Raw genomic sequence first — 19,876 nt, 5'->3', positions numbered from 1 at the left:
CTTGGAATCAAATAAGGTCTTTGAGAAATTTGCAATTAGTGACAATGAATGAAAAATTTTCTTTAACAAATATGCCAGTGGTCATATTGGAGTGCTGCAGCAAGTGCAAGATAAGAATTCAGTTTGCAAAGTCAGCACTGAAATGCCTTGACTGTAAGGCCGTCCTTTCTCTTCTGCCAGCCTGTGCCTCCTTCACTTCTGAGCTGTGCAGCTCTTGCAGGGGAAGTTGTAGCACAAAACAAAACTGCATGGGGCAGAGGTCCTAAGGGGAGGCACCTGTGTATGACCATATAACTAAAGACTGCCTTAGGCCATAGGCACAAAGCGTGCTAGACTGACGTTTTTCTTATGATGTGTATATTACATACCTATGCATACTGAAGACGTGGGGAAAACTACAGCTAATGACATGGAAATTAATTTATGAAGAGCAAGATGGATGCTTTCGATGTCTGTGTTGTCATACTAAACAAAATAAACATACGCCCATCCCACTCACTGCCTTCACAAAAGGTGATTTTCTTCCTGTACTTGGCAAGACTCAACCAGTCCTTTCAGGATGAACTAGATCTGTTAGAACAAAATCATGCATGGTATAATCCCAGTTCAATTGACTGCAATGTAATTGTATCTCTTTAATGCAATGGACGCTTGGCCTATTTTTAAATTCAATTATGGGACTTATGCACTTAACCATTTTGGAATTTCTTCTTAAAGCTGTCTTTTGAAATAGATAATAGCTTGTTTTAGTTTCATTTTTAATTATAAATAAAAGACAAGCACAGAATGCCTTAACTATAGGGGCACACTGCTAATACAATACTCCTTTTGTCTTGGGAAGTGCTTTTCATCAAGAGATTTCAAAGCAGCTCAAAAAGTCAATTGGAACTAATTTACTCTGAAGTTCTTTTGTCTCATGTATATGTTTCACATAAAATGAAATGTCTTTCACTATTAATGTTTTTAGTGCTATTGTGAACTGTACCAACAAAATGTATTGCTGCTTTAAATAATAGGATGTCCTACCTGACTGGTTGTTCATTGCTGTTGTATTATAAATTGGTCTGAACAATTTTGTTTGCCCTCGAGGTCTTTCATCTTTGTAAATGAGTTACAACTCCATGACATAGTTCTGAAATCTTGACGTTCCTTCTGAACAGTGCTGTCACTTTTTGGCAAGGCATAGGAAGTAAAGAAAAGGCATAGCTGAATCTGAAGTGAAAATGTAAGCATTTTAAGGAAATCATTTTACAGAAATTATTTGAGAAGTAATTGGTTTCCTTGCCATAAATTCTGATTTAGTATTGGGGAAAAAAGATCATACTTTTAAACTGAGTTTAAATGTGTTTGCCTATATAGATGGATGAATGCTATTGAAAGCACATATTTTTGTTGGTGGAACTATTTTTTTTTTCCCTCTTTATACGAGTGCCACTGGGAAAATGAACTGCTTGGCTCATGGCTCCCCAACTTTCCAACTCTTGAACTATGTTCTTTGCAATCAAATCTTTCAGAATTGTTGCTTGATAAATGTGAGACAAGTTAAATTCAGTTCCGGTAGACTAGAAAGGAATTACTGGATTTGGTGTGGTACTTGTGATGGTCAGGCATTGCAGCATTCCTTTCCTGTCTGGGAAAAAGAGTTACTATTAGTCATATGCACTTAATGAAATTCCAGATGATCAAGGTGTTTGGTCCAGTTGTACTGCTCCTTCCATTTTAAGATTTTTTTTTTTTTTTTTTTAGTTTACTGCTTTTTTTGCAAAGTTCTGAGGAGGACAAATGCACATTTAATATATATATATACACACACACGTGCGCACTCTCTCTTTGGATATATACACATACATAAGTAACATTAATCAGTGCAATGCTTTTTTAATTTTCAAAATAATGCTTTTTTAATTTTCAAGAGTTTTTGAACTTTAAAAGTTCTTACAGTATTGTGGTGAGAGCTGTTTAAAGTCTGTCACTCCTTTACAGATACAGATTAAATGTCTAAGCTAAGATCTTATAAATTCCTGGACCCAAGTTGTGTACTGAGACAACTATCTATGTGTTTCACTGAAGTCAACATGCATTTTTTAAATGTTAAAAGTTAAATTGCTATTTAACCTGTGTAAGTTATAGTATTTTACCTAGTTAAAATGAGTAAAGGTTTGCATTCACAGTAGGATTTTGATGTTCCTGGATGGTGTAATTCAAACTCCACTTAAATCACTGCAGAAGCTCTGAATGGCTTCAGTCACCACTGAGTAGAACAAAAAACTAGCTAGCAGCAGTGAATTTGATTGGGATTTGGGAAACAAAATGCACAAAGCAGAAAGTGATCTAAAAAAGCCTTCAACTACAGAACAGGATATACAAGTTGAGCAGTATAAGCCTGCTGCTTCCAGCCATTCTGCCCAGGTGCATGTGTTGCAATTCTAGCCCATTTATTTGCTGTATGGTTATTCCAACAGGAGAAGGCTTCATATAACTCAGGTCTATATTTTCAAACAGAGTTCTGAAATGTTGAGATAGTTTTATATTAGAATGTTAAGTTTTGGGGGGGGGATTTTAAGGTATTTATAAATAACATTACATTCACATACAGTCCTTGTGATTTAATGTGGACAAGTTTGGTGGCATAGAGATAAGCTTGATACTCTTGGAAGAGTTTGCACAGACAGCTCACTACAGTTAGTTTAAATTCCAGGCAAGACTTTGTTTTGAGAATTAGAAATATTTTGTTCTGTTTGGTATTTGGGTGAGGAATGTCATGCTTCATTATTCCTTAGAAGCAATCTGTAAAAACTAATCAGGACTTTAGGAACTGGGTTGTTTTCCTAGTGTGTGCCGGGATTTTCCTCCCACACTTGCCTCTCTTCATTTGCTCCCTGCATCCAGCTTTTTACAGCTGATTTTCCATGGTTTCCAATAGATTAATAAGGGTAAAATGTCTGATCCTTCAACTGACTTCATTTCTACTGTCTCCATGATGCCATGTTCTTTGCTGATGTGACAGTTTGCGTGACATTGTCCATCATGCTTTGCACTATGATACTGCTGTTCAGTATCACTGATTTGACTGGTTCCTTTGCTCTGAACAGGTTGTCTCCCGGTTCTGATGTCTACGTCACAGTTTCATCCATTGCCTTAGCAAGATCGCAACAGTGCCGAAATTCTCCAAGCAATTTATCATCCTCAAGTGAGACTGGCTCTGGTGGGGGCACATACAGACAAAAATCTATGCCAGAAGGGTAGGCACCAGACTTTTTTCATATTCTTTTTAGGAAGGTTTTTTGTTCTCTGTTCTGTTTGTTGTATATTAAACTAAAGGAGTGCTTACACAGCCTCCTGTCAGCTGTTGTTTTCATGCATTAAAACATGTTTGTTTTCAAATATCACTGTCATGCTTCTTGAAAAAGTCAGTTTTAAAAACCCCTTGCTTCCACCTTTACCCTTTGCAACCTAACCTCTCTCTCTGATCCTAATCTACAACTGTTCAGGTTACTATACAAAGGGACCTTTATGTATTTAAAAATCTTCATTAAAGGTACTGGCTTCATGTTGCAAATGGCTTCATTTCACAGGTTTAGATTCTAAAATAAAATAAGTAATAGGCTTGGGACTTTGCAGTCTGTGCTAATAGCTGAAGCAAAGTAGTGTTGAGTGCAACTAAGACTTCAGATCTGTAGGCACAAAAGTGCTAAGTAATCCACAGCTAGCATCTTTTTCACATATTCCCAGTCATCCTGTTTTAAGGTGCTCTCTTCCAACTTTCCAGAAATCTTCAAACTCTCTGAAGTGATACAATGTCAACATAAAGGGCAACTTGCAGAGGAAGAAATAAATCTGTATCATTTTCAGAGAGCACTGAAAGGATCAAGCACTGAAATCAAGCATCTCCAAGTAGGGAAAAAATAATTGGCAGCAGGAGAGCTGTCTACCACATTGCAAATTATTTCCTATAGGGAAGATAAAGGGGCAAAACTGCTGATAGTTTGCACTGCAAAGCTTCCCTCTGAAGTTGTCTTGAGTACGTTGCAGGTCATTGTGTGTAATTAATTCTGGTTTGGGTCTTTTATAAAGTAGAAGTATCTTTTTCTCTATTTTAAAAAATACTTTGTTAGCAAGATTACATACCATTGGCAGGAACTGCTTAGCACAAGGCACTGTCTTTTGGCTGTTTCGGTGCCTGTAACGGGACACTGCTCTGTCTCAGTCCAGAGAATGCTGATCTGAGCATGTGTTTGGACAAGTGCTGCTTCTTGCACCAGAGCACTGAAGATTTGTCCTCCCTGTCCTTCTCCTTGCAGCTCAGTTTGAGATTTTCTGAAGAGGCCATCTCTTCTCTGCTGCACACCTCCCTGAAGGCTTCGATTCATGAGACTATCAGGCCTGTTCAGGTCATTATTCAAGTTTGTGCTTAAGTCCTACTGACATTAGGAGATTTGCTCTAAACCCATTAAACTTTGCTGTAAGGAAGCTAAATAGAAGCGTGTCCAGAGCTCTGCAGCTGGAAAAAGCACTTAGTCTCTTTATACACCGCATACGTCCTGGCTCATTCATGCCGACAGCACTTATGTGTTGCCTTGAATTCTGAAGAGCAGCTTGTGCTCCCAGTATCTTGTCTGCTCTTTTCCAACTACGTCATTTGGTCTACCCAAAAAGGTATTGCTGCCGTATGTCCTTAGACCATCACAACCATAACTGCTTGAGTAGGAAGGGATTTTCAGACACTCTGGGGTTTTTGTTTTGAATTGTCCTCAGAGCAGACCAGCACCCATCCCAACCCCTTTCCATCTTTCAAGTTAATTATACACATGTGTTCACTACAGCATTCTTTGAGCATTTTGCAAGTTCAGCAGAGAGATGTGTCCTAGAAACCTTGCATATACAGTCTTTTTGGTTTTGAAGCTTTAATTTGGTGCAAGGAAACACTGTTTAAATGCAATAATGAAAGAAATAATTAATATAAGAATGTTGCATGGTCCTTACTTGGATGGTTTTGGTTTTTTTTTAAAATAACTTATTAAACTCCAATTATTTGACTATCATGTCCTATTCTTATAGGAAAAGCACTTTGCCTCCCATGCTGTCCTTGTACACGTGAATTGTATTTACTCAGCACTTTCCAAACATTTTCTACCAGGCTAAATGGAAAGCGTGAAAAATGTAATTATGAAGGAAACTTTCCCTTGCCTCAATAAGCAAAGTAATGTCTGTCACATTACTAAAAATCACTGCAGTTCCATGTGCATCTTCTATTGAGATTTGTCTGAGACACCAGATTCAGGGCAGCTCTGTAGTGATGTTCGATGTACTAGGTAGAGCTGATCGGTGATTAACCTGTATATGTTGTTAAAATAGGGGAGAGATGTTGTAGCATTCAGTTGCTAAGATGTTGGAGAGAAGGATGGGCTGGAGTAGGTACCTAGCCAAGGGGACACCATGTCCTGAAGGTAATCTTCTCGAGGTGAGGCTCCAGTGTGCTCTAGGTATGCCAGTCCCTGAGATTTCCCAGTGCAGGAAATCTCAAGTGCATAATTTGTGTCTACATTTCTCTCTTGTTGCATGAGATGACAGATTTGGAAAGTTTGTGAAACTTAAATGACTGGAAGCGTGGGTGTGAGTCCAACCTCTGTCAGACATGGGTAAGAGCAGTAACTGCTGCCTCTTCTAGATTATTGGTCTATATCCTAAGCTGGGTATAGGCAAAACTTCACTGCCTTCAAGAATGTCCACCTTGGTCTTGCTGTATATATGTGTTTTGTATACTTATCCTGTGTTTACCTGAAGGTATGTATATGTAATAAATGATTACAGAATGTAAAAATGAAATTTGAAAATACCGAAATAATGAGTTTCTTCTTATAACATATATATATATATATATATAAAAAATGTATATTTAAACAATTTTCCTGTTCTTTTAATCCCGATTGATTTCTCCTTCAAGTTTTTTGGGTTCATTGCTACATACCCTAATGGGCTTTATATTGAAGCAGCATAGAATATAGCACCACCTGCATTTATTATTCCTGCTTTTAAATAGCCCACTTCATGTAAAAAAAGGAAATCTAAAGACATTTCTTGCTGCTCAGTTGGTAGAGCAGTGATTTTAATGAAATAAAATTACCAACATGGTGTTTTTGTATATTTCTGATCTTGAAAAAAGATCCCACATCATAAAATATGCCAAATGCAAAATTGACAGCTTTCATACATATGAACATTATGGGATTTAGGTCAGAGGACAATGCATAGAAAGTATAATATTGATACAACACAACTTCATCACACCAAGGTTTCTTGGGGTTTTGGCTTTTTCTTTTAGATAACAACTTCTAATTATTTTGTCATGAAAATATATTCTTCCCAAATTACTTTACAAGTCTTAAAAGTTTGAAAATTACCTCAGATCAGTGTTTAAAGAATCAATCAACTTTTGAAATGTTGTGTTTAGTCTTGTTATGCATCTATTGAATTGGTATTGAATTCATCATGTTTAATTGAGGTATTTGGTTAAGTGAAATTCTAGCTAGTCTATGTGGATAGAAAAGGAAAAGCATTACTCACATAATGCAATTTCAATTTAAATTGTTTGCTTTCAGAAGGGAGATATATCCAGGTGTTCTTCACTTCATCAAACAATGTGTTGGTTGTACCAGGGAGCAGTGGAAAAAAAGGAAGTAGACTCATTTTTGGGTAAAATCTAGAAGGCCCAAGTTTCAAAACGTGGCATTTTGGAGCTGTGCTGCATGTACACGCACATTCCAGCTGCTTGTCTAAGGATAGGAGTGGGATTTTGTTGTTCTGAGTCATGTGTTATTTCTTTGGTGGGTTCATTTGAGTTAATAAGTACATAAACTTTCAAATGGGGTAACCACGTTGAGCTTGTTCTGATAGGGTGGTAGATGTCTGTTTTACATTGGAGGTTGTGTGGGGCAGTCTGTACCTAGTAGAGTGAGTAGAAAGCACAGTTTGAGGTATTTTATTTTCTGTTACTATGTTAGACACTTGGAGCTAGAGAAACTCCTTGATACATAGAGAATATATCAGCTTGTAATTCTTTCGGGTGTTACTCTGTGTATGTAGAGTTTTGGTAAAATTTTTTTCCTTCAGGGTATGTCTGATTAAAAAAAACCAACCAAACAAAAAACCACAAAAACCACAAAACAACAACTCAGAAATGCATTATTCTTCACGAATTCTTAACGATTGATCTGCTAATTCTGAACCCAACTACAATTCTTACAGACTTATGGATGATTTATAAGTAATACAGAATTATAGGTTTAATTCTTACAGACTTCTTTCATAATGCATGTAGACTTCGATTATGGCACGAAGGTACTGTGTATCTCCTTTGTCATTAGATTGTTCTCCTTGAGTTTTCTTTATCTCTGTTCAGCTTTCCAAAATCCATTTGACTAATCTAGCAGGATTTACAAAAAGTCCATTGAACTCAGTATGCTTTCTTCTACAGCAATAGGTATACACATATCACTGCTTTCCTACGCCTGTATTTAGTTTACACCAGTAAATTCAAATTATTTTATGATCCAGTAACTTCATAATTTACAGAATTTATACCTCTCAGGTTTTGGGAGTCCATAACCAATACAGCCAACTTTATAAACACTTAATTAAAATGTTTTCAGTGTAATATTGCCCCAAATGAATCGATGTTGTTTGCATGTGTGTCTGTGTCACCTAGGTATGACCTTAATAGTCTTTTGCTTAGAACTCAGGAAAGTGGCTGAGATCCATGGGATCGTCCCAACAAACTTTCTGATGCTCACTTTGACTAGATTGGGGTAGTACTCTTCCAGTTAAAAGGATCCATCCCTGAAATCTTTTCCCAGTAAACATATCTCATTTCCCTATGTGGCTTTCATTCAAACTTTTAAGTTTTACTCATTGTGGTCAATTTTCTGTAACCATGTAACGGTCTGGTCACCTTTCCATGTAAACATCTATGTAAATGAAAACAAATAATTTTATTTCTGGATGTTTTGGATCTCGTTTTTTGATTGTATGCACTGTAACTAGATGTTCTTTGATAAAGATGCTCAATAAATTAATATGTACTGTAATCTTACGCATTAAAGGTGCTAAATGGTTCCTGGAGCTGCCACAAAAATTAAATGGAAAATCATTATAAATCCCTCAAGCAGTTGTGCTATGTATTGCTCTGCCCTGTTTTTTGACACTAGCTTCTTAAAAGTGCTCTTTTCCCCTTATGCGAGATTTATGCATATTTAAAATCATTATCTGCTTTGTTTTTTGGGGTGTTACAACAGGTTTGGAATTAGCCGTAGATCCCCTGCTTCCATTGACAGGCAGAACACGCAATCAGATACTGGTGGTAGCGGCAAATCCACACCCAGCTGGCAAAGAAGTGAGGATAGTATCGCTGACCAGATGGGTAGGTAATTAATTCTTTACAACGAGCAAGTGGTGCTAACCCCAAGGTGACTTTGGCAGTACCTCTCCATGCAGAGAGAGAACCCTCTTAAGCACTGTTTTCAGTGTCTTTGAAAGTTAACCTTGTTCATCAGGATGAATAATTGGGTCTGGAGCATATACTAGCTTCTGCGGTCTGTTTCCTTGAGACCTATGAGTATCACCTGAGCAAGAACTTGAGTTTTTCATTTGGTTGTGGGACTAAATCTACCTTAATGCTCTTACCCTGAAACACTGTCCTTTTAGAAGCGGTTGGGTAGACACACTTATTAATTTGTATTGCTGTTGAGGACTTGTTTGACCTCGCCCACTCTCCCGAGTGGCTTGGCTTAGTTTAATTTTTGCTTAGTTTGGCTGAAGTGTTTGTGATGCTCCCTTTCAAACAGTGCTGTATAAATGCAAATTGATTGTTTGATCATTGAAGCTATAAAAATACCATATACAAAATGGAAAAAATGCAGTTAAAGTTTAAATAGTGAAGTAAATCTATAGCTTGGTAATTGCCTTCCACTGGTGTGTACGTTTTCTTGCACTTGGCAATTAAGCTGTCAGCTGAGGGAACATAGTAACTACATAAAACAGCTGGGTACCGAGAATTTGCATTGTTAAGCCTTCATTTGAAGTTTTTGCACATAGACCTTTTGCTACAGCTATGGCTTGACTTGAGGGGATACCAATGAGAATGACGCCAATGGACATGTCCTGTCTACAAACAGCATTGATCCAACCTGATGACCATGGTCAAGATTGCTAGATGGGTTTTTTCTAACTTTGTTGCCATAGATTAAACAATTACATACTTTTTCTATTGCACGTATAGATCATCATTTTACTGCAGCACAGCTTTTGTTCTATATAAATGGGCTAGAGTTGAACACAGAATAAGGTTCAGTGAGATCAGCAGGAGTTTAAGGCAAATGCTAGCCTCAAGTTCTGGAGATGTACTTTGTTCACATACCTTCACAACTTCGGTGAGCTGTGCCTTGTTATTGAAGCCATCTGTCAGTCCCTCCCTCACAACTCCCCCCATACTTCTCACTAAAAAGCTGTGATTATTCTGATCTGCAGTTCTCATTTTGACAGAACGATTTTTAATCGCATATGTTTTGATACTGTTGTGATGGTAACGACACATGTAAAACTGATCTTTTGCTCAGCATTACTCTAGCAGACCAACAGTTGGGTGTTGATGCTGGCACTGAGTGGAGCTGCCAGCAAGTTCTGTTGTACAATGTCAGGTGTCACCATATTAGTGAAATAAATAAGACAGACCAAAAAGAACAGGAAAAATTGTGTGGCAGAAGAGGTGGCTCCAGCATTTGGCAAAGGCTGAAAATGCATACTGATGTATATAATCCCTGTATTTTATCTCTTGTGTATTGTCCTGCATTCATAGAGTCGCAGTTGGACGCTGCATCTCTGACTGGAGACTTTGTTGCCAGTGTGGTGAATCTAGGTGAAAGTTTGGTTCTGTGCCAAGTAAGCACATTTCCACTTGGGATAATCTGTCTCCCGGTAAATAAGGCATTAGGTGCAGTGAATCCACACACTCACTCCTTCCTGGCCCATTCTTAGCTACAGAAGACCTTTGCTCTTTGTGCACCAACACTGCTTGTTGCCACTTGGCAGGGGGAATCAAGGTTTATTATTATTATTATTTTTATTTTATTTTATTTTGAAAAACATTTTTAATTTAGTTTTTTTAAAAAGCTAGTAATGCTGCAGATCAAGATGAACAAACCATAGCTGTGTTGGGGAAAGTGCTGATAATTACCATGGGTATTGTTGTACTTGATGTTCATAAGCACATATTCTACATAAAAGCAGCAGTTTTAGAAGTGCAGAATATTGCATAACCACAGGAGAGAAGATACAGGTAAAAAGTTACAACTAAGAAAGATTATTTTAAATACTGACCTTGTGCTCTGAGAAGGCAGTTACCTACCTGAAGGGCTGCATCTGAACACCCTCTGGACCTCCATAGTTATCTCCTAGGAAAAAAATAAGCTTAATTGGCAAAGAGCACTCCTACAAGTGTCTACAATAAGATGAATGATTTGAATTCTGTTTGTTTTTGTCTGGTTTAGTTTAATAACTATTCCTTTCTTTTGTGCATCTATGCAGTTTCCACATTTACAGCCATCAATTTTTAAGGGAATATTGTCATTTCAACAGATTTTTGCTATCTCTTCAATTAGAAAATGTTTATTTAACTCACCTTAACTTTGATAAGAAATACGTGTAGTTAGTTGTACTGGAGAAAACGTGTTCATTTAAGTGATCACTGTAGACTTTTGCTATTGTCCTGCCTTGCGTAGAATACAATTTAAGGAAATGTGGATCTTCAGGTTTTTTACTCTCTTGTCCACAGGCCATGTACATATAGAGATACAATGTCAATACACTGTGAAAATGAATATTCTGCTGTTTTAGTGCTCTGATACAGTGCTGTTGGACAATAGGGACATGATACCATTCAGGTTGTTCTAACAAAAGCCAGGATAGTGGCTGGTGGTTTTTCATGACGTCTTAACTGATTTACGCCAGGCAGGAATGGGCCCTCACTTACTCACCTGTGTTTTGTAACAATATTTATTTTGTTTATTTGGAATGAATTTCATATTAGGTATCCAAAGTTTTTTGCTAATGGTAGTATTGGAAAAATTGCATTGTAAAATTAGATGACACATTTTCTTAGTTTGTTGTACTGCTTACGCTCTTTAGTACATCGTTGTGTGCTGTATTGCAGAACCGACATGCCATCTCCCAGCAGTATCAAAAGTGCTGCCATCCTTCAGAGAAAGCCCCAGTGGAAGACTGATGAGACAGGATCCTGTGGTTCACTTGTCTCCAAATAAGCAGGTTCATGTAAGTTATCCTAAAAAAGTAATTAACGTTTTGCTCTTGCTCCACAAGCTCTTGATTCCAAAAGTGTTCTTCAAAGTTATATTTAGAGTGTCAGTTAAAAAAAGAAAAAAATCCTCAAACCCTGTTCCCTACTAGAACATGGAGGAAGTAGTAGAGCAGACCTGTTGTTTCCTGAATCCTACAGAAGCTAAGCACAGCCTACTGAAATATTTATTAGTTTTGTCACCAGTGGAACAGCAACTTCTTGTCTGTTATCTTGTGTTATGTAGAAGACTTGTGGGAGTTTGCAAAGCTAGTCCTAGGCCTTACATGTGAGACTTAAAGTTTACTAATATATTGTATAGTGCAACACTCAGAAAGCTGCTTCTTTGAAACAGAATAGTGATCTTGCTTTTGGTTTTGTATTTTTTCCACTTTCCTCGTCTAGTGTAACTATTACTTCATTTCCATAACCTACCTTGCACAGTGTTGGAAGACTTTGTCTGAAAGGTCTGCTGGAATCCTGCCAAAAAAAGTCTTTCTTGTTTTATTTGTGTTTAGTGTCTAAATGGTAAATTCTGCCTTTCTGTCTCTGCAGAGTTAGATATTCACACCTTTTTGGAGACTGTCACTTCCTGATTTACATACAGAGAGATAGATAAATGCAGTAATGTTCATAAATTTAAAAGGTCTTGAAAATTATTTAAGTCACGAGACTCAAAAAACCCCATCCTTTAAACTTTAAATTACCCAATAAGCTGTATCACTTTTTTTATTTATTTGTACAATCAGCTAAAATAAGGAGTTGTGTTGCGTGATTATACTGACAGTATTAGTTGCATTTGTTTAGGTGTGAGAGAGTCTTTAATTGGTTCCTGTTATTTGCTCCTGCTTACCAGTGTTCTTCTTTCAATACAATTGGCAGTGTTGCTTTTAGGTTATTAATTCATAACAACATATCTTTATTTAAAAAAAACAAAACCACACACCAAAAAAACCCAACACCACCACACGTGTCTTCATATTCCTAGGAGCACAAACTAGCTTTTATATTTAGATTGACCTGTTTTCCATGAGATGTATTTGACCGTATAATGATGTAATACATAACTCATTAGCTTGCTTGCAAACTGTAGCACTGGAATTATTAATGCTTGCATTCTTCTCATTTAGTCATTGTTAAAGTAAATCTTTATTATGTAGACAGATGGATGGGGGGAGTGATGCAGTTCCTAATGAAGAGCAGTAACTTTAATTGGAGATAACTAGGAGTCCAGATCAACTTAATATTCCTCCTGATTTTCTGTCAATTCTTGCTTTAGTATAACAAGAAATGTGGATGCTGAAATTTCTTGCTCTCCGTATACATCCATTCTCTATTTTGCCTCTTTTCCAGTGAAAACAGAAGCAGTACCTAATCTTTCATATTTGTCTGGGATCTCTGCCCATGCCTGTTTGGTAAAACTCCAGGGGTAGAGAAATAGGAAAGGTGGTTCTAAGTCTCCTTTCCATCCCTTCCCTTGTTCCTGGGCCATCTGGTCACCAAAGTAGACCATTGTCTACTGAAAAACTGCTTCAGTTCTGATTATGTAGATGATCAGAACGTAGATAAATTCTGTAGGTGGAAACTAAAATTAAGTAATTCAGATGGATATAAATACCCCAAAGGTAAGTGAGCCACTAAGCAATGATGAGTGTGTGGCAATAAATTCTTCCTGTAATGGGATGTTCCACCAATGCCCACTATGGCATTGAGGGCATTCAGTTTCTTCGTAACAGCTGGCTGTAGTGAAAGACAGAACACACAAACCAGCCAGACACTGGCATGCCCTGATGGGACAATTTCAAAGCATTGCCTTTTGGAAAAAAATTTCATATTAGTTAAATGGCATTTCAGTGGTCATTTGCAAAGGACACTCCTGCTAAGGAGGAAATATACCCTACCCTACAAAGGGGTAGGAAGAGCAGTGGTTATTTTGCCCTACTTTAACCTTTGGTAGGCAATTGGATTATTAAAATAATATGTGCACTTTCTGTGGATTAGTTATGTTTCATGTTCTAAAACGTTGGAGTCTTAAAATTAGAATATTTTTATTACAGTAGTTATAAACCAAGTCAAAGTCTACATAGCTCAGACAATTCCATTGGACTGGGCTGAGCAGAACTGTGCTTGAAAGGAAACAGTGTAAAGTATTTTGGGACAAAAACAACTCTGGCTTTCCCTGAACAGTTAAGACATGGCTTCCAAATCCATATGAAAGCTTTTTATGTGCACCCAGAACAGAGCACATGCATTGTGTTGGAATAAAATTTTTAGAGTTTATTAGTCTCCTCAATGTATCTATCCAATACCTCAAGGTAGAAGAGCTCCTATTGTACAGTGGTGACTTGTGTAATTGTTTATTTCCTCCTCCTCTTTATTGCTGTAATCCTGAAATAAACCTACAAGTGTGGTTTTTTTGGATTGTTGTTTCTTCTGTAGTCTGACAGCCACTACTCCAGCCATTCCAGCAGCAATACTCTCTCCAGCAATGCCTCCAGCGCTCACAGTGATGAGAAATGGTATGACAGTGGAGAGCGCACCGAATCAGAGCTGAACAGCTACAACTACCTGCAAGGGACTTCAGCTGATAGTGGCATAGATACCACTTCCTACGGACCTAGCCATGGCAGCACTGCCTCCCTGGGAGCAGCAACATCTCCCCGTACAGGGCTAACAAAGGAGAAAGTGGCACCGCTGTGGCATAGCTCCAGCGAAGTGGTCTCCATTGCAGACAGGACATTGGAAAAAGAGAGCCACATAGACCGAAAGACAGAGTCTTCACTGAGCCTGGATATTCACAGCAAGAGTCAACCAGCCTCCAATCCTCTAACGAGGGAGAACAGTGCTTATAGTCTTAGTGATGCTGTCTCGCATACAAGGTAATTTTCACCTCTTATGAGACTGACCCCTCCACACTCATTTTCCCGTTCTCATTCTCTAGCCTATCGAAAGTGAGAAGTGGATGTTGAAGAGAGTTTTCTACTTATGTTAACCAGTGTTTTGAAAGATCTCACTGTGCAGAATGCTTGAAAATTAAGACCACCTTTAGTCTTCGCATCTGCTACTGCTTATAACACTCCAGCATGTCTTTGAGAGCATATTCCATACTGCTGCTACTAAACTAAGACAGACACGTGTCTGATATGTTTATAAGGAATATCTTGCAAGAACTGCAGTTCATATATGGATCAGAAAGGAGATCAGTCCATTTTATTAATGCACATAATATTTAATATGTGTGTTCAATATAAGGTTCTTTATTAGTCTTGCAAGTATGTGTTTCAGATGATTTGCATTTTTTCCCCAGTCTTTTTGTTTAGAAATGTGCCTGCAGTCAGTATGATCAAGACTGAGAGCAAGTTGCTTGGGAGTGCTAGCACGTAGATTTTAATCTCATTCTGCTGCAAGCTTGTGGGTATGACATGTTACAGTCACCTTCCCTCCCTTGGTTTTGCCACTTGTAAAACTGGCAAGATCAAGTACACGTATAATGTGCTTGAACACCTCAGATGGAAGGTACCTACTTTACAAGTTAATCAGAGCTGCTAGAGGCAGAAAATATTTTAGACCATTTTCCTAGCCCATTTCCCAAGAAGTATTCAGTGTGTTTTTTGAAACACTCATACTGTGGCATACTAGCAACAAGAAAAAAACACCCCTCTTTCAAGAAAGATGTGTGATCATCATAATTTGTTGGCCTTGTGGAGCCTGACTGTTGCATTTTTATTCTTAAGGCACATCCATTTTGAGTGCGCAGCTAAAATACCTACAGGCTGGAAGTCTGAAGCAATTTTTGCTAATTGTTTTGAGCAAAGCTACATTTATGCAAGGCTAGATGTTTGTCAGACAGTTTAACAGCTCCTCATATGGTAGCTGCAAATAGGGGTTGTCATAGAGACTGTAATGTAGTGAATGGTCTCCGTGTACTTTGTCATAGTAATTTTGACTAAGTAATCTATTAATGGTGGTCCTGCTCTGGTTTTCTGGCTTGCTTGGTTGGCCATTTTTGGCACTAAAGCTCATATTCAGTTGGTATAAATCCTACCCAGGCCTTTGAGACTGGTGTTTCTAGTACCTATGCATGCATGAAGGACTCGAGCAAGTCTGTAGAAAACACTGTGCAGGGGGATTTACTTAGATTTTGGGCAATGTTAGCATGTGCCCCTTTCTTGAAGGTAAAAATCTGTATGGTGGTTATCTGCAGTTTTATCCCTTTTATTTTAAGACAAGCATGTTTATATGCATTTTTTTAACATTGACTAGAATTTACCACGTGCCCTGCAGTACTTCTCTGAATGTAGCTAGCAGTAGCATTAAATGTGAGTTTCTTTTACAAAATGCTGATTGTAATAAAGTTGTCAGTAGCATTTCCATTTGGAAGGAATTTTTCAGAAACGACTCAAGCCTGGAAAACTTACATGTAACTCCTGGAAGCTTTATTGTAAAGATGTGCCTAATGGGAATGGCATCTTTGTACATCTGAGGTTCTGATTTCCTCTTCTCTGAGCACCAGATAGGGTTAGTTCAATAGAAAAGCTGAGAAAATGTAATAGAAATAAACATAACTTCACAGGGCAGGCATACCCTGACAGCTCTCGTCTTTGCCTTCTGTGGATATACTTTGCAACTTGATTGCAAACTTAAGGCTAGAATGTTGTCTCATTATTTATTATATTATAGCATTGTGTCTCCAAACATGGTATTTTCTCTGGTTGACTTGGATTAATTTACGTGATGTTTCCCTGATACTGAAATGATTCTCTACATGATATTTTGGGGCTGTTACTGAAATTTCCAGATAAAGGTTCCCTAGGCTTTATGCTAAAGAAAACAGTTGGGATTTTTCTTTTTTCCAGTTTCATTTAAAAATCAGATGTTAAAAATGCAGCTCTCTGCAAAGAGGAGTAGTAACAATTTTAGAACACGTGGGGCACGATACTTGGGAAATACTGCAGGCCTTGCACCCACATTGTTTATTTTGGTGGAGAAAAAACACACTGACTTTTGTTCCTTCTTTATTATTTCTTATTTTTGAAGGCTAAAACATGTGTTTGGTGCTTCACAATAAAGCAAAGGCACAGTCTGGGCTAAAAAGCTTTCATTTTGTTGCTCATGGTGTCCTCAACTGGTGGTTGCACACTGAACAGCAGTGCTGACCTGAGGAAGACCCTAGGTCCAGCTGTTTGCTCCCAACTCTCTTATAGCTCTTTCTGTGGAGGCACAACAGCTTGGAGCTGGAGGCTTGTTAACCTGGCACTTCCAAAATGTAACCACAGCTGCCTGCTTCAAGGAGGTGAAGGAGGGGAGACTAAAGGATGATTCTGAACAGGCTACTTTTCGTGAGAAAAGAACAGCTTAATTGGTGTGTTCCTCTATCAGTTTCTAAATTGTTATCCTTTGTTGTTTCTTACTTTTTTACCTTTTGCCTGTGGATGCCAGAATGTCTGTAACATCTTTAGAGTCGGGTTTCTGAGCAAGAAGAAAAAGAATTTGGCCCTAAAAAGAACTCGGTGACAAAAGAAAAGAAAATAACCACAAATTAGAGTGTTTGTGTCTGTAGAAGACAGGAGCGATAATTAGTGTTCAGATCATTTGATGGTGCATAAAAGAACTTGTACCTGAGAACTGGTGGCAAAATGTAAATTATAGTGATTAACTTTTACAGCAGAGCTTCTGGCTGAGTTTTGTTTTTCTTCTCCACCTCCACTCTCTAAGTCTTTCCTGATGATTGTGCAGATTTCTCATAGCATCCCAGGAGAATTGAATTATGTAGGCCAGTAATTATACAGAATCATTATAGCTGAATGTCATTAAATGAAGCCATATGCACTGATGGCATGAATTCCCTAGGAGGAAAAAAAAAATCAAACTTTCATTTCCACCCAAACTACATGGTTTCTTATGGTCCTCTTACCAAAACTAGAAGGCAAATCATGGCTATTTCTAATCAAGTATCTTTTTCAATAGTTCTGATAATTTTAATATACTTAAAATATTATTTAATGGTTGTAGAATACTTTTATTAATGGCTCATCTGCAATTCTTGCAGATTGTCATGTAGTATTTGAATTTTTCCTTAATTTAATCCTTGATGTCTCAATAATTGAGGTGGGAGGTGGGGGACCAACAGTGGCTATCTCTGTGTCCTGAGAATATGAGGACTGAATTTCTTCCAGATATAATCAAGCTGGTCCAGGTGTCTGTTACAGTATGAGGGATCCTCTGCATGCTTCTTGGTGTCAAATACTCTAATAAGTTCCCATCACTACCATAGTGTTCCAGCTCTGATTTAGTTTTTCTAGAGTTTATCCAAAGCCTTTTGCTCTCAAAATATGCTCTCAGTTAACAAGTATGTCTATCTGTCAGTATCCTATTGACCTGCTTGTCTTTACTTGTAGGGTGAAAAGCTTCAGTCATATCCACAGTTCTGTACATAGTTCCTGAAGGAGAATATCCTCCCAAAATACTATATTGTAAAACCACAGCTCAAAATATGCAGTACACTTTAAAGAAAAGTGTCTTTAAAACTGTATGCTAATTTTCTTGCTTATTTGCCAAGCTGCTCTTGGCATCTATTATATGATACATATTACAATAAATATTAAAGTCATAATACTTAAAATACACAATGTGTATATACAATATGACATATAATAAAAATTATAATTTTTATTATATATACATATGCAGTTTATATATAAATTTTATGTAGAGCATGCTGAATATCATTTTTTGCCCTCTTTGCCTAGTAGTATTAAGGATCAACACTACTGGCCTATATAGGAGTTGTTACTGTTTCTTATCAAGAAATGTTTTCACACAACTAGCACTTCCTTGACAACTACCTGATGGATTAAAGAATTATGAAATGTGATCAGAACCTCTCTCTTCCTACACTGAAGCAAAAGACTTCTCCTTGAGTGTATTTAGAATGGGGTAAAAATGAGAAGGAAAAAAAAAAAAAACCATACATTTTCTTTAAAGATGTGCATCTTCCCCAAATCTTGGTGGCTTAATTTTGTGGTGGCGATGCCTCACAGATGGGCTGGTTTACTCAGCATGTGTAGGAGTTTTCTTTCAGTATTGAAAAAGAAGAGAGAAGGGGGAATGAAGAGAAATTTACTGCCTCTCCCCCTAGCTCTTATTTTTCTTTTGCTTTCTTGCTGTAAATTATGTTTACTTATATCTGTTACAAATACGAAGGTTGTGATGTGCAGCGCCAAATACACGGGCTTGATGGACAGGAAAATCTCTTCCTGTATTTTCCCAATCTGCTATCTTTTCTAAAGGCCTTTCAAATCTACAGATGGAGGGAAGAAGAAAATAATTCTATAATACAAAATCTGTATTATTGTCATTTGAATTCTATACATGTGGGGGGATGCATCTTGCCCCTGACATGAGGGACTTCACAGCCATCCCCATGTACATTAGATGGAAGCATGGGCTGCAGCAGCCCGTGCTGTTTGAGGTGGGAAGACTACAGTCCACTCAGACTCCTCATTAAATCCACAGCACTTAGCTGTTGGGACTCATGATGCTTAACCTGAGCCACATGAAAATGAAACATAGTTGAAGGGGATTTTTTTAGACTCCATCTGTTGTCAATGGAGAGAGGAGAGACTCCAAAGCATTAATTCTCCCTGTCTGTCTGAGACACCTAATTTAAGATGAGGAGAGTAGCCTCCTAAGGATATTTCTCCAGTGACTACAGCAGGAGCCAGACAAGTGGCATAGATTAGGTAACTGAATTCTTTAAGGCTAAGTGTAGGTGAGAGTATTTTCCCAGGTGGCAACATAAATTTAACCTTAAATTCTTTTTTTCTGTGTCAGTAAGAGAGATAGATGTGAAAATGCATTGTTTTATCAAGCAATGAAAAGAGTGGTGAATAATTTTCTATTAAGCTAAGAATGAAGAGATTATTCAGAGACTTTATTCAGCCTTCCAGCTAATTTTTATTTCTCAGTCAGAAACTGTTCTTTACCACAGGGCCATCTGTTTCAAATTCCTTTCTTGAAGTGTTGGATACAGGGATGAAAATGTGGCTAAGTTGTGTAGAGAGCTGATAGAAAACTGGTCTCCAAATATATAATGCTATTTCAGTACTAAGGCTGTACACAAAGCTTTCCTGTAATTGTACTTAGAAATGCCTGACCTTTTAAGGTTGTTATAGTAATATTGTCTTAAGCCCTAGTGCTCCCGATATGATGCAAGTTGCATCAGATTTGAATAGCAGCATAACTAAAGAGTAGCTCCCATCTAAAGCCCCCCCTCCTTCTTCCAACAATAAGCTGCAGTTGGTCATCCCAACTCTTTCTTCTGTCTAGACAAATTGTGATATATGTTAGAGACCTGCTCAAACTTCTCAGTTTAAGAGGTTTTTTGCAAATGGTAACTGCTTTTCAGGCAAAATCCAGGAAGCCCTCTTTTGAAAGATGTATGGGTTTCTTCTTTGGTTTGTTGTGGGCTCTTAGAGATGTTTCCTGTTGCTTAAGTTCCTTCAAAATATGTTTTCTTCCACAGCCAGGAAT

At 37.7% G+C, this 19,876-nt stretch overlaps 1 protein-coding gene across 13 annotated transcripts in view; it reads left to right on the top strand.

Annotated features, from left to right (window-relative positions):
* Nucleotides 1–19,876, top strand: part of SIPA1L1 (signal induced proliferation associated 1 like 1) — a 224,970-nt gene that overhangs the window by 190,401 nt on the left and 14,693 nt on the right. For all 13 annotated transcript variants that reach the window (XM_072864230.1, XM_072864227.1, XM_072864228.1 and 10 more), the window contains 4 exons: nt 3,093–3,242; nt 8,292–8,416; nt 11,204–11,322; nt 13,784–14,223. In XM_072864230.1, the coding sequence (XP_072720331.1) occupies nt 3,093–3,242; nt 8,292–8,416; nt 11,204–11,322; nt 13,784–14,223 (834 nt within the window). The remainder of the gene's footprint in view (nt 1–3,092; nt 3,243–8,291; nt 8,417–11,203; nt 11,323–13,783; nt 14,224–19,876) is intronic.

The sequence above is a fragment of the Ciconia boyciana genome, chromosome 6, assembly GCF_034638445.1.
Source record: "Ciconia boyciana chromosome 6, ASM3463844v1, whole genome shotgun sequence".
Lineage (NCBI taxonomy): Eukaryota > Metazoa > Chordata > Aves > Ciconiiformes > Ciconiidae > Ciconia > Ciconia boyciana.
The sequence above is the reverse complement of the archived record's forward strand: the minus strand, read 5'-3'. Positions and strand labels throughout refer to the sequence as shown.